The sequence below is a fragment of the Megalopta genalis genome, chromosome 3 (assembly GCF_051020955.1).
Source record: "Megalopta genalis isolate 19385.01 chromosome 3, iyMegGena1_principal, whole genome shotgun sequence".
NCBI classification, from domain to species: Eukaryota; Metazoa; Arthropoda; class Insecta; order Hymenoptera; family Halictidae; genus Megalopta; species Megalopta genalis.
The window spans coordinates 6,142,413-6,158,660 of NC_135015.1; the positions used below are offsets into that span (position 1 = coordinate 6,142,413).

At 39.0% G+C, this 16,248-nt stretch overlaps 2 protein-coding genes across 10 annotated transcripts in view; both read left to right on the forward strand.

Annotated features, from left to right (window-relative positions):
- Positions 1-13,189, forward strand: part of Rbp6 (RNA-binding protein 6) — a 1,210,230-nt gene extending 1,197,041 nt beyond the window's left edge. For all 9 annotated transcript variants that reach the window (XM_076519698.1, XM_076519695.1, XM_076519692.1 and 6 more), the window contains one exon: positions 335-13,189. The gene's annotated coding sequence lies outside the window, so the exon portion shown is untranslated. The remainder of the gene's footprint in view (positions 1-334) is intronic.
- Positions 13,190-14,386: 1,197 nt separating this feature from the next.
- On the forward strand, positions 14,387-15,840 carry Vps20 (vacuolar protein sorting 20). The gene is made up of 4 exons (XM_076519699.1): positions 14,387-14,580; positions 14,654-14,763; positions 14,847-15,280; positions 15,353-15,840. Exons 1-4 carry the CDS (start codon positions 14,515-14,517, stop codon positions 15,397-15,399), a joined length of 657 nt encoding a protein of 218 aa, XP_076375814.1. The 5' UTR covers positions 14,387-14,514; the 3' UTR covers positions 15,400-15,840.
- Positions 15,841-16,248: the final 408 nt, after the last annotated feature.

A 16,248-nucleotide genomic window follows, 5' to 3' on the forward strand; every position in this document is an offset into this window, starting at 1 on the left:
AATACTTGGAACAAGATATTTTGGTGGCATAAGCGCAATAAGGTTCGGATCAACGCAGACCAATTGCTTTATTTCATCTTCACGTGTTTCCACGGCAAACACCACAATCCCAAAACCCCCTGATCCGATCTTTACGCTACATTCGAACAGTGTCGTTTTAACTGTATCAATTAATAAAGCAGCCATCAAAGAATTTTGCTTCCCTATGCACTCCGACACGATCCGCTTTCCCCAACTCACATGATCATTGCTTCATTACGAAACATGTGCGTAGAGAGCTTGAGTCGGTTACTGTCAGCATCACTAACAAGCGTACGATTTTTTTTTTTATTAGGATGGACGAGAGGGCAGAGCGCAGCGTGGTCGACTGACGGTACAGCGAGCGATGTAAATGCCTTGGAAGACTTTATCAGGATAAACGAACTCTGGACGGAGGAGGATGCGTGTCACCATCAGGAGGAGTCGCGATTTAGATAGAGATCCGAGAGATCAAGCGAGAGAATTCTTCTCTCGATAGAATTCAGGAGACCATCCGGAGAAAAATAGAGAATATGACGAAATTAGTCAGGAACGAAGACCAACACTCAGGCAAATTTGTACATCCGATCCGTATCCAGACACACATCAGAGAAGAAGGACACGCAAGAGGATTAAGGGCAGAGAAGCAAGGAAAACACGAGGAAAATGGCTGACGAGCTGCGTCACAGCTGATTCGGTGGCCGAAACTGCGTATTGATGCCCATTCTCCGACATTAATAAAGAATAATATAATAATAATAATGAATTAAATTAATATTATTAATTGCTAAATAATTAAGCGACTAAGTCTAGAGTATATAAATACTATATATAAATATATAAATATATATATATATATATATATAAATAATTGATAAATATTAGACGATAACGTATGATCCTTAGTATCTAAGCGAGACGAAGACAGGAGAGAAAAATACCAACTCACATACGAATATTATTACCAATTATTACATACGTATATACACGTACATGTGTGTGTATATACATATATAATAATGTTATATATATACATAACATTATGGCAATTACACAGATTAACAAAATAAAAACAAAAGAGAGGCCGCAAGTACGCGTGGTTGGCGCGCACGCGCGTGCAATATACATATATATATACATACATATATATGTATATATAAAAAAGTATAAATATGAATATATATATAAATATAAATAAAAAAAAAAGTTATAATTATACGCGTGCACACGTTCGCATCCGGGAAGAACGTTTCCTTCTGAGCTCTCGGGATTTTAGGCGATTAGAAGCGAGAGAGCAGCGTACGAAGAATTTTCTGAGGACGGCCGAGAGAACGGAACGACGTCACGGAGAGGAGAGAACAAGAAAGAATGAAAGAGACAGTGAGAGAGAGAGAGAGAGTGAGAGAGAGAGAGAGAGAGTTAAAGAGTGAAAGAAAAAGAGAGAGAAAGAGAGAGAGAAATTGACGCGCGAATGTAAGGGTAGTCGGGGGATTAGGAGGAGATGACGAGGGCGCTAGGCAGCCGGGAGTGGCTTCGCCCTTTTTCTTTGTTTCTCGCGAATGAGCGGGGCGGACGAGGGCGCGAGCGAGCGTGTACGTTTTGCGCGAGCGTGTGTCCGCCACTTCTCAGCGTGCTCTTTGCCAAGCTGAATACCGGAATGGTACTTCTCTCGCCCCGGCGTCGTCGAACCACTCTTCTCCCTTTTTCCCGGGTGTGCAACGAGGGAGGATGAAAAAAGAAAGGACCGGAGAAAGAAAGAACGGAAGGAAAAGAATGCCAGCACAGGAGGAGGATGAGGAGGACAAGAAACGAGTTACATACGGTCGCAGAGACGCGTGTGTCGCGCGGATGATGAGAGACACTGTTAGGGTTACTTATCTGTCGCGCGAGCAACGAGGACCGACATCAACCGATTCGGATTTGCGAAGCTATTGTAGTTAGACAAACAAAGGAAAGAAAGAGAGAGAGAGAGAGAGAGAGAGAGAGAGAGAGGTCGTGAGAGTGTAAAGTGCGTGTGAGACGGAGCGAATGACCCAGTTTCAAAGGGGATGCGTATCGACGTGAATCGACGGAAGAGAATCAAACATCACGTCCTAAGAAAAGCTAGTTTTGCAAATACATGGTCGCAAGATGGCAGCCAAGGTGCAGCAATGAACGCCCGAGGACACACCGTTGCATCAACGAACATCCGGCTGGATCCCATTCAACGCCGCAACCGATGACCGTCGAATTCAATCGGCTGTTCTATGGCTGTCCAATCGATTACTTGCATTAACCTCGGTACACACATACATATTACCCGTACGCGAATTATTGTATCATTGATTTACCATAATGACCTATATGCATGACCCTATAGAGGAGCCAGTGGGAAACTTAAGCACGTTTACCGATATACAGACACACACATAACAAACATATACCGACGGGACATACATACAGATGTACACACCAGTATTTCATACAGATGTACACACACACGAGCATTTCATACATCGTACATGTAAGATGCCTACAGAGAATAGATAATATATAGATACCATATATACAGAGAGACAATGTGTGCACGCGCGCGTGCATTGTTGACACGATGTTGTACACACAAACAGGCACAGTTACACGTCTACTTTTACACGCGTCGGCGACTTTTTGAACGACTTACACGGATACTGAGAGAAAATGAGGGAGAGAGAGAGAGAGAGAGAGAGACAGAGAGCGAGAGAGAGAGAGAGAGAGAGAGAGAGAGATCTACACACATCACATCCAGAACGTACCATGCGCAGATCCATAACAATTTACGTGAAATAAGGATACGTTAAAGGAAAAAAAAATATACATATATACACACATGTATGCAGTTATTATATCGTTCGTCCGCAATGTACAGAGCGTTAGTTAACGGCGAGGACGCGAATCGCCCACATTGAACGCGCTAGTGCGCGTTTGGAAAAATAAAAAAAAAGAGAGGTGCGAACTGCAGAGAGATGATAGAAAACAAGCGAAAGAGACAACACTTTGATGAGCAGCGAGATTGTGCGTCTGTGCCCCCGATGTATGAGAGAGATAGTGAGAGCGAGAGAGAGAATGAAGGAAAGTGTTGATACACGTGTGCAAGGGAACGAGCGCATGAGAGAGTGTGAGAGAGTTCATAACAATATAGGATTTACGAACAAGGTTATTTAAATGCCATCGCGATTCAATGTAAAGTATAATTGAGCTAACAAGGAAAGACGTAAACGTGAGAATATGAGAATATTATGTAGCCTTAATTGAGGAACGACTGGACACCAAAAATAATAAAAAGAAAAAAAGATAAGAGAAAAATGAAGAAGTGTCAGAGGAAAACAATGTTACGTTCTTCCGCGTTTCAAGTATTCGCTGATTGGAGGGACGAGGATCGATATGAGGATAAAGAAAGAAACTGACGGATGCTCCATTCGAACATATTCGTGATTGAGTTAGGTTAATTATGCCGTGAAATATAATAAACGTTCGAGAAGCAGGGTGGCGTCACGCTCCAACAAACACGTTCTACTTCTATAATACTTTCTTCGGTACACGCCTATTTTTACAAATCTATCCGACTAATTGTTCCGACGCAAAGGGGCTCAAAAAGACGGTACTGCGAATTAATTAACAGGCACGAATCCCCCTGCTTCCGATCGAACGAACCATCGACGTGCATATAACGATAAACAGCCTCGGATTGGTTCACGCGATTTTGTTAGTAAACGCTGATTCACACTGTTCCTTACGGATACTATTATTAAAGCCGGTTGAACGATTGAATTTTTGCGCCAAATAAGAGACGACGAGCGATTTAATTAATAGAAATTATGAAAGAAAGAGCGAGCGAAAGAGAGATTAACGAAAAAAGGGGAGATACGTGCGGCGATTATAGCGCGATTATTATTGTATTCAACAACAGGGTAAACTTTAAAATGAGAAAGAATACTTTAAAATTCGAACGCGTGTCACGTCGAACGGCGGCCATTTTGTTTTTCTGTGCGCGACTGTGCGTGCGCGCAACAGGAAAAACCGAAAACGAAAAAAAAAGAGGTGAAAGAGGAAGACAAAGATGAAGTAATAAGAGTAAAAATAAACGAACGAGTCAATTGTTACGAACGTTAGCAATACTTCGTCACGACCACAAAGAATAAAATGGCAAATAACAAACAAAAATGCAAAAAAAAAATGGAACAAAGCGGAGGAATAATAATGTACACTATATTCGCGGTTAATGATAATTCTTAAGTTGATGATGTGTGACGGGTGATCCCGTTCGTCCTCTGGAGAAAGAGAAAGAAGAACAATACGAAAATTGTTCACTCCCAAAGATGCAAAGGTGGAAACAATGAGGAATGAACTGCGTTCTTGCAAGCGAAACAAAATGGTAGCTGCTTTGTTAGCCCCCCGAAATCACCACAATTCATCAAAAATGATATCCAGGAATAACTGATGAAGAAAGACAATGGGAGGCGATATGAATATCGTGCAGCAGAAGATCAGAATTGTGAGATCAACGTTGAGAAGTCGAGAAAGGGGATGGACGAAGAGACGGCCATTGTTCTAATTAATGTTGCCTAGATTCGACGTTTCGTGTTTTTCGTTCCGTGAGTTTGTACAAACACTACTCGAGAGGACGCGGAGTTTTTGAGAAGCGTGCGCTTCTTTTTTTACACGTTTGCTCTGCGCGATCGTATGATCGCTGGTTTCAGAAACGCGTTGAAGATGGACTTCACGTGGAATGGGAAACACTATGCCAGAACACGCAACACCACAGTTCAATGAGATTCACCGTAGATGTAAGGGACTCTGACGAGACAGATCGCAGCGGGTGAAAGGGACATTACGAAGAGCAAAGAGTGAGTGAGAGAGAGAGAGAGAGAGAGAGAGAGAGAGAGAAAGAGAGAGCAGTGCTTAAGTGTACAAGTTGTAACTTTTCGCAGTTAGGCTGAAAGAATTTTGGGTTCCTGGTAACTGATGTCAATTCATCGCTTTTAATCTATTAAGAAACGATAGGATTTACTCGGAATGAATTGATCGAGGACCTTGCGACGTTCAGACATTTAATTCAACCCGCAGTAGATAGCAAATTATCGTGATAGAGATATGTAGTCGTCTCTGAGAAGTGTGTCGGCGATTGAATGGTTTTCGTTCGGGCTTATAAGTTCCCTACACTCGGTACTTGCAACAGGAACCCAGACGACTTTCAATGAGAATCCTCAGACAGAAAAAGCGAGAGAGATGAAGAGAGAGAAAGGAAAATTAAAAGAGCGAAAGAGAAAGAGCAAGAGAGAGAGAGTGTGTGTGTGTGTGAGTGTGTGTGTGTGTTATTATATATAAATAAATATGCATATTCGAAGAAATCTACTATCAATTATTAATTAGATGAAACAAAGAAAGAGAATGCGATCGAACGAGTTAATTGCGAAAGAGTGAATCGAGAGAAAGAGAAAAAGAGAGAAAGAGAGAGAGAGAGAGAGAGAGAGAGAGAGAGGAAAGTGGAGAACCTGGAGATGATAGGGAAGAAAGAGAGAACGAGAAAGAGGAGTAAGCAAAGAATATATATGCGAGTACAGTCCACGCGTTTATATTTATAAATATGAAATACATTAATATTGAAATATTACGTCTATAACTACATCTAGTATATATATATAAATATATATAAATATAAATATATAAATATATATATATATATTTATTTATTTATATATATATGCATATAAATATAAATATACATAATGAAGAATTAAGAGAAGGCAAGAAAATATATTATGTCTATATTATAAACCATTAAGGCGAGAAACAAAACAAACAAAACAAAAATATGAAGAATTATGAAAATGAACAGATATATTGAGACATTGTTTTATGCATTTGTATATATATAGTTATTGATGTTTTAAAATGCTAATTATACTATTGCGTCGATGAGATTTTCTCGATCACCACCGATCGTGAGAGAAGAGCCGAGCGGGGGTGCAATACAAGGGGTGAGAGAGGTTAGATTAACGGGTTGGGACAGACAGGCGACGAGAAAGAGGGCGCAGTCCAAGTCTCTTAATTTTGATGCTTCTTTTTAATATCAGTCGAAATCAGAACAATTATTTCGCGGAAATAATCAAACACGAACAAGCATTATACTAATGCCTGAAGAAATTAAAGTTGGACGACGTCGTTCGCTCATCGACCGAGCTCTATCATTTATCGCGCAAATTAAGTACACGCTCATACACACGAAGACCCAGATATATAAATAATTACATGTATACAAATTTACACGCGAGTAAGTGATAACTAACAGCTACGATAAAATTATATATGTACATGACGAGAAAACACGATAGAAAACGAAGGTCAGTTTGTAAAGAGAGTGCGAGGAAGATGTCAGCCAAGTGAAAATCGATCATTGTCGTTCCGTGATCGGTGAAGTGAGAACCAGATGAAGCAGTGAGACATTAACAGTTTTTGTGGTACTTATTATTAATGTTATGATCGTTTGAACGCAGTTTAATGACGAACGTTTTCCCGACGATCTTGTTACCAATTTCGATCACTGTTATTGCCTAGGCTGGCGAAGTAAGAAGCAGAACGACCATTTGCTTCTCGCAAATTCATTTTCGATTTCTTGTTTTTATACCGATGGACGTTTGCTTCACGACTTTGTTGCGATTGCCGATGATTTGTCAAGCGTTTCGCAGAATTCTTCGTAAGCAATGTCGAGTAATAATGTAACGACATAATCACGCGCGTTTAATCAATCGATCGTACCGCATCGAAGTTATTATACAACCGTATGAAGGATAGTTCAGTTTTCGATGACTCGAAATTACCACAATAGAACTTACTCAACTAGCAATAGTTCTCTTCTTATATATATACATAATATACGTATACATATACGATGTATAACTGTCATTCGATGGAAATGTTTCGCGTTGTTCATTAATTAAATAAAAGCGACAGTCACGGACGAACAGAGTGGCCCAAAACGACTTGCACGAGATCAACTTAACAAACTACTTTTCTGAGACCTCTCTGCGCGAACGAATTTGCGCGCGCACACTCCGGCGCGGCGCCTACACATCGACACGCTCGATCTAATTCGATCAGGCTTGATCAAACTGTTCCGAACACTCTGAAATTCTTACCGCACGAATAACAAAAAGCCGGGATGACACTGAAAACAAGTAAAAGGCGAGACAACGAGGCAACAAAAGAGTTCACGATTTTACTTCGTCTCACGGATTCGTCGATATTGATCCTTCGATCGCTTTCTGCGCACCCTCTATTCTCTTGACTGCTGATACCTATGTTTCCTAGGACGGCTAGTTTCGCGACTCGAGTCGCGAATTTGCGTGTTCCGTTCCCGATGAACGACGCCAAACGTCAGCATACATTACGAAAGAATAAGGAAAGAATAAGAGAAGAATAAGTGAAAAATCGTGAGAACAACCCCCGTCGCTCTGCGCGCGATGCGAATGTGGCGAGAGAGGAGAGAAAGAGAGAATGATAGTGCGTGCATGTGCGTATGAGATGAATTCGCAAAAGTCCGTAGATAGATAGACAATTTTCGAAAGATCATTTTCGTGCGTACGAGGAAAAGATCGACCAGCGGATCTTGCTGCGACCAAACACGATCACCGGGCGGCTTTCCTCCGGTTTTCTTGAATTTTCCGATCGAGGAAAATGTTTTTCGAGGAAAACGTCCGAAGAGGCAAGGTCACGATCCCCTCGATCGGGTTTCAATCAATTGTAATATAAACGATCGAGCGGGCTCGCGATTCTCGAGTCGCAGCCAAGACGTAGGCTAAAGAGGATCCTACTTAGGAGTTACTTTAATTCGCGCGTCACGGGAACATGTGGGCCAACGATGCTCACGCGTTTATTATATTATTATTATTATTATTATTATTATTAATATTATTATTATTATTGATATTATTATTTTTTGTTTTCCTGTTCTGTTGACTTATGTGTCGTAAGGATTTTTATCACTATTGTTCATTGCTAAGATTAATGATTACGAACGGACGGTATTCGTCACGATGCGTCCACTATCATTTGCTATTTTGTCGGAATGCAATAATCGCTGTGTTACGAATACAATTGTTATTGTATATCGGAGGTGACTTCGTTTTTTCAAAAGTTTTTACCGAGAACCCTATCGCGACCGGATCGCGCCGCCTGTCGGTATCGTCGACGGGTTTCTGTTCCAGTGGATCCGAGACACGCAAAACCGTTTTGTTCATTTTAGAGTAGAGCGTTGAGATCGATGAGAATCGGCTTGCCGAGCTTTAGGCGAATTCGAAGACGAGACCACGGGCGACCGCGGTCCGATCGCGCTGCGGGCCTGAATGTAACATGAACGTAACCCATACGATATGTATGTATATAAATATATTATATATATACGCACGCAAAAAAAAGTAACAAGCATAAATATTACAATAATATATTAATCGTGTAATTACACGTGCACACGTTCGGATGTGCAGTCACATGTAATCTGTTAATATTCTTCCTGCGTACGAGGACTACAGCCACGAGCTTCGATGAAGTTTTGCTAACCGTCGTACACAACCATACGAGTTCTCATTCGCGGCTCGTCGTGTTTAGGAACACTGATTACTTTTTACTCGATGTTCATCGATACCGTACACCCGATTCTGCAAACCGATCCGATTGCTCGCTGTTATTCTAAATTCGAATCCAATGCAGCGTTTTACCAGAATCGTTTCTTCCACTGGGAAACGTTGGTCGATCTAAAAAGATCGACAAAGATCGAAACGATATATTTCGAGCTTTTCCGTGGACTTAACGAAAAGTGAACGCTTTCAAAATCCCGATGAATTTCTATTATACTAATTTCTCATCGTTTTACGTTCGTTCACGAAACAATTGTCTATTCTCCGTATGCAGACTGCGGATTTTATGCGAAAATGAGCTGCTAATGAATTGTGAAGACGTTTGTGAATATTGTTACTCTATTTTCAAGTTATTAAAATTAATCTTCAGACTACAGATTGCTCCAACTGAAAACACCAAAAACATTTTACTCCGTGACGTTCGCGTGTACCGAGAATAATTCACGATTAACCCTCTGCGGATGGTTTTTTACTGTCTCCTCTGGTACAGTAAAAAACCGGTTATTCTTAAATGATATCACAGAAATTGTCATTAAACGCAACAGTTTTACCTTCCTCAACTGTTGATTCCATAATCTTGTTTCATAGAGGATATATTTACATTTGATTCGTCGAAGAGTACATCTGATGTACACACTCTCTGTGTAACAAGAAAACGTTTATCTTGCATAAAGATTCGCAGTTTGCAGATTATAATAATCCGTTTCGCTCTCGCGTTACACAATCGTGCTGCCTTTACACTTTTCGCTCCGGCGACGTTGTTTTATATTAATTACGCTGTTGTGTCGTCGCTCCGGTTTCACGGTGTTCGTGTAATCCGCGTTAACTTCCCAGTGCACAGGTGAAGGATACCTTATTAACGATGGATACGGGTTCGGATTGCCCTATGGCGCACTCTACTGAATCCGCAAAATCGAAATCACGCCCACTCGGGCCATTTTGCACAAAGGACATTATTTTCCTCTAGGGCAATCAAGAACACTGCCAGCAATTTCAATATATTCAATGATGAATGGAGTTCTTTTTTATGCGAAACTATTTTGAGACAGACACAGAAATTTGTTCCTTCGACCATTTTAAAAAACTGTGTGTGTATACGTGTTCTTAAGTTTATTTAATATTTCCACTGTTTGAACTTTCATCCATTCATTTTTATCATAATTTCATAAAAGTCGACTGTCCAGTCGCAACAAAATCGTTCGTTTGTTACAATGAAATTGATACATAGATTGCGGATCTTATGCAAAACCAAAATATCCTTGCGCCAATTTAAAGAAACAGGTGTTTGGTGGATGTTTATTTTCGTCCTCAACAATTGTAATCGATTTAAGATAAAATCACAGTGCATAAAATCTGCAGTCTACTGATCAAAATAAACAAAAATTTCCACTGTTTTCGACGCTTTTCTGAGATTCTGCAACCTGTGCACTGGATGTTCAGGGTACATCCGTTACAACTATGTTTAGGACGTTCGTTCCTTTGACTTTAGTCGATCGAATCGCGCTAAGGTAATCGCGTATCTTCGAGGACCTCGTAATAAGTTGCTCGATTTGTTTTCCGATTGACATATCAAGCCGATCTATGAGATCTAAAATTTGTTTGGTAGTCTAGATACGCTGTAACGTTATCGACGTTATCAGAACCGTTCACCGGCAGAAATCTTTGATAATCTCCGCCGTTTTCCTTTTTCTATCATGAACAAGAACACGAGCGTCATTCGTTTCTCTGAGTTCGGCAAGTTCGCGTGGACGTGCACACACCAAGCACGATATTCACTGGCGATTATCTGCGAGATAACGCTGCAAACGAATAAAGAAAAAGGAAAAATATACGGTCCTCTCGGAACTTGTAATATGAATTTAAGAGAGCAGAGAGAGAAGTCTGAAAAGCAATTTTAAATCCATTCGAAATTTTTACCGGGAACCGCAATTCGCGATCGTTGTATGCATGTGTGAGATGAAGGCGAACGAAGAAACAATTCGAGCACTTGCTTCACCCGATCCGCCGTGATTCTTACTTTTATGAGATATGTCTTGTTCTTCTCTTTGTTTTTTGTTTTCTTTGGTCTTTCTTCCTTTTTTATTGTACTCGTTGTCAGAACAAAAGGTGAATGTTCCGTGTACACGGCATGTTATGAATTCCGGGAACCCGAAAATTCTCGTTAGAAAGGACACTGACACCGACGGATAGACAAACAGATTGACAGGTAGACGGACTTGTACACGACCACCGTACTAAAGAATCATAGCCGCGATTTTGTTGTAACACGCCGAATAGAACGAGAAACTTTTTAAACTATTTTTTATGACGCCTCGCGATCCACACGGAAGCAATGGCGGAATGCTTTGAATGATAGAGAGAAAGAGAGAGAACGAAAGCGAAAAAGAGAGAGAGAGAGAGAAAGAGAGAGAGCGAGAGAGAGAGAGAAAGTATAATGAGTAAAAAAGCGGAAAAAATGGAAACGGAAGCTCGGCGGCATGGTACAGCTTGGGATAAGGAAACATGCAATATAACAAGCAATAAATAAGCCATTTTCAATTCCATGTATATTAAACAATTATGTGGATGCTTAATGAGATTTATTGAATTAAATGAGCAAAGCGTCGTGAAATTAAGACAAGATACCGATTTTACATATTCTTACTAATCGTAAATGATTACAATACGTATAGTACGGCATAACTAAAGAAAAATAAAAAAAGTCATACGATTCTGTATCGATTTAAAAGAAACAGATAAAGAGAAAAAAACGGTAAATAAATAATTATTAAAAAAAGCAAGGCGTACGCGGGCGGGCGACCGCCCGGCGGACGGTAATCTAATCTACATAAGTACGTAAAAATTTCAATTTTACACTACCGATAATAATGACATAACGGTAAGACTCTATATAAGATATAATGATGATTTATAATAATTATAACGTTGTACAGAATATTTATGAAAGGCTCGCTGTTGGCGACAGAGCCGCGCGCGTTTTCTGCTTCTTTTCGTCGATCGCGAAATATGTGTGTGTGTGTGTTACAACAACCCTAATGAAAAGATATGAGACGATGCAGAGAAGGAAAATGAACAAAACAAAGTTAACAAATAAACAGATGAAATATGCGTACGAACGTTTGCCTTTTCGCGTACACCAATTTGTTGGAATTAGTCCGATGCGATCATTAAAAAATGAGGAGAGACGAGAAGGAAAAAGAAAAACGGAAAAATTTTGGCACAATGAGGGAAGGACGCGCGCGACTCTTTATCCAAAAGCGGCCAGACTATAATGGATGTTTTGTAAGATAAAACAAAACGATCACGGATTATATTGAGATCGTGTTCAGAGAAATGTATAGTCGATTGCGTATTCGAGATCGTATCGAATTGTCTCGACGACGCCTTTCTCGGTGGAGGAAATTTAAAAAAAGAACAGAGAACGCGAGAAAAAGAGTGGTAGAGCGGGAGAGAAAGGGAGAGAGAGAACGTGAGAGCGAGAGAGAGAGAGAGAGAGAGAGAGAGAGCGAGGAATGATAAAGCAGAATAAAAATGCGAAGAAAAGATATTTAAGAGATCGCGACTCTTTTCTTCTACGAGAAAAATATTCGAGCGTTCCCGCCGTCGATGGGGAGAAAATTACTGGCCCCCTTTGGAATTACAGACCGAGGGGGGTGAGAGATTAAAAAAGAAAACGAGCGAAAGAAAGAGAGGGAGAGAACGATTCGTGAGAAGTGAAAAAAAAATAGACACAAAAGATAGAAAAATGAGAGAATTTATTCGCCGCGGGTGTGGCGCAAGCAAGGGCCGGTAATTTAATTCATTGTGTATGTATACAGACAAAAGTAAATATAATATTGCGATTATAAATATTAAACTAATAAAAAAAATAACAATATTGTACCCCTCTGTACATATAAATATATATTACAATACGATGATTATTACTATATGATTTATTATAAATATATATACATAAATATAAATATATCTCATGAATTCACATTATTATGTTTATTATTGTTTACTTATTATTATTACAAATTATTATCATTGCGATGATAACGAGAATGATGATAATGAGCATGATGATAATGATGATGATAATGCTAATGATGATAACGATGACGATGACGATGACGATGATGATGAGGATGATGATGGTGATGATGAGGATGATGAGGATGATGAGGATGATGATGATGATGATGAGGATGAGGATGAGGATGAGGATGAGGATGATGATGAGGATGAGGGTGAAGATGATGATGATGAGGATGAGGATGAGGATGAGGATGAGCATGATGATGATGATGATGATGAGGATGATGATAATGATGATAATGATAATGATGCTGCTGCAGCTAATGATGATGACGATGACGATGACGATGATGATGATGATTATTATTATTATTATTATTATTATTATTATTATTATTATTATATTATTAATATTTAAGAAAAGGTTCACAACGTGCCGTGTGTATGTGGGAATAAAATATATAATATAATGGACATTGTTCAATTCAATCTAACGTCTTTGTTGTTTTTCTCTTACTCTCCTTTCTACCAACCCCTACAATTTCAAATTACTATTAAAATTAATCCCAGTATGGTCGTTTTTCTATTAAAATTTTATTCATTTCTGTATAGCAGTTGTATTACTTTTGATTTAGAATACTGTATAAAAAGTCTATTACGTCTATAATTCTATGCGCATATTGTATTTTTGATCGATATAATTCGATGATATTGTATTGATGATATAATTCGATGCAACGAAATGTTTAAAATTTTCATTGTAGAATAGTATAATGATTGCATTCAACTGAAGAAATCAGCTGAAAAAACTGTAGGACTGATTTCAACCAACCGCGTTTCCCTTATGAAACGCGGCAGAAATGATACTTTTCCATTAATCGCAAATTAGCCGCCATACTGAATTTCCATGAAACGAATTCGGCCGAATAAAAACAAACAACACCTCCTGACTCCCATCACGTCTTGTTCCCCCGTGGTCACCATTTTTGGCTAGGAGCACATTGGACGCGTGTCCTGTGCTTTCTCTCTCTCTCTCTCTCTCTCTCTCTCTCTCTCTCTCTCTCCCTCTCTCTCTCTCTCTCTCTCTCTAACTTCAGATTCTTCTGATGGACACATAATTATTTGTAATCATTAATTACTAATTAACATCTTGATTATCTTTTGCATTATGCAGCAATCGTGTTGTACTATACACATATTTTTTGCATTTATGTTGTATCATATATCTTACGCTTATGTTAACGTATGACGTTAAAAACCTGAAGGTAATATCGGGAAATGAAAAAATGAAATAGTACATGTAAATTAAATGACGCAAGGTGCAAGGGACAGGGGGAATCGGTCGTCTGCTCCACCTAAGCTCGTTCATGTTTTTTTATTTCAGACCTTTGTTTATTATTGGCAAACTTATGCGCTAAACAAGAGAAGTGATTAGGTAAAGCGGCGACCGATCCCCCTGTTCCTCGTGTCGATTAGATTGTTAGTCTTCTTATTTACCAATAGAAGTGAGTTTCGGGAGGTCGTACGAAAGTGGGGACTACGGCCGTGTAGATAAGGCGGATCGAGCGGATTATCCCCCTTGCCCTTCTAAGCAAAGGACAGTAGGTACACTTTCTTCTGCGGTTCCATACCTCGCATTCGTATTTTGCGCCATGAATGAAAGCGATACCATCGATAGGTCGATATGCAAGTATGGCGCTGACCATGGTTCATTTAGTTGTCACTATTTCAAGTGCATCTGTGACATGATGTGACATGAATCTTTATCTAGATTCCACATGTCAGATTGACCGATAACGTAGCCCGATTTTATAGCAAAATGGGTATATTTTTCGCAAAGAAGAAACCGCCAAGTCGTGTCACCGAACAGGACAAAGCTGTTCTGGTACGTTCGTGCGAACTTTCTAACCTCTTTATCAATAGCACAGCAGCTTATTAATACATCGTTCTTTTTATAGCAATTAAAACAAACCAGGGATAAAATCAAGCAGTATCGGAGGAGAATAGAACAAACCCTCGAAAACGATCGGTTACTTGCCAAGAAACTTATACAAAATGGACGAAAAGAGTATGTATCAATGTTCTTTGTTTTTCTACTGGTATCGTATACTGTATAAACATATGTATCACATGTTGAAATATTAATTTTAGTCGGGCATTGCTGCTATTGAGGAAAAAGAAATTCCAAGAACAATTATTATCTAAGACTGATGGACAGCTTGAGAACTTGGAGCGTATGGTACATGATATAGAGTTTGCGCAAGTGGAGATGAAGGTTGTGGATGGCTTAAAAGTGGGCAATGTTGCACTCAAGAAGCTGCAGGACTTGTTATCAATTGAGGAAATTGATAAGATCATGGATGAAACCAAAGAAGGCATTGAAAAGCAAAAGGAAATAGATGACATATTATTGGGATGTATGACTGAGGAAGATGAAGGTGAAGTCGAAGCAGAACTTGATGCCTTGCTGGCAACAGAGGTAGAAGAGAAGATTCCAGAAGTGCCAGTTGATGTAACTTTACCAGATGTATCAGAAAACATTGCTTTACCAGAAGTACCGGAAGAATTGCCACAAAGGAAGAAAGGTAAGTTATTCCGCGCAAGGTAAGAATCATATGCAACTCATCTTTCTTATATTTACTCATATATTTTTGCAGAACGAACAAAAGATAAAACGGTAGAACCTATTGCTCTAGAAGCATAAGTAAGCGCTAAGTATCATTAATGATATTTTTATTCTATCTGTACTTTGCCCAGGGATATCTATATGTATATATGTACAGTATATTGTGTGCGAGATTCTAAATGAAGTTCCATTCGTGTTGTAAGTTCAGTAGAGACTAACTGAAAGAGGGGAAGTTACTTTTACTAAAGAGACATCTAGAGACTGTCTTCAGTTATACAGTGTGTGCAAGTGTTTTCCATATACAGTGAACAGAAAGTTTAAAGCAATAGTTACAAGACCTGAACAAATGTAAATTCATCATACACTTTAATATGTCGTATGTGTTATACAATGTTAATTATATTTCTATTGTCTTATATGTAAAAATGTATTTGTATCTTATTATTGGCCTCTTATATTTAAATATACAAAAGACGCAAAAATATTGAGAAATTTTAATAAATACTGTTTTAATTGCTACATGGTGTGAAAATTATTAACTTCCTCAAAGGCTTAGTTCAAGTGTTCGACATTTGGATTTGTTAATAAAATTGGGAATTAAATGTAGTTGTAGTGTTTACATATAATATTTCACACATTGAACTTGCAGGTATCAATGCATTTTCTTACATTTTTTAACCATTTTTTCAAATTAAATACACTACGCAATTATTTATTAACCGAATATTCGTTTGTTCGTTGTTAATTTTGCTTGTGTATAATTAAAGCGTACTACAATAGAAGAGGTCACATGTGACGTGTCAGCGCAATTTATTAAGACTGATAAGATAAAGAAGTTGACAATGATTCAGGTGTTTCTGTATCTACGATATATTTGGTAGTAGTCGGCTATATTGTTATGGTTATTTAACCCTTTGGATTTAAACA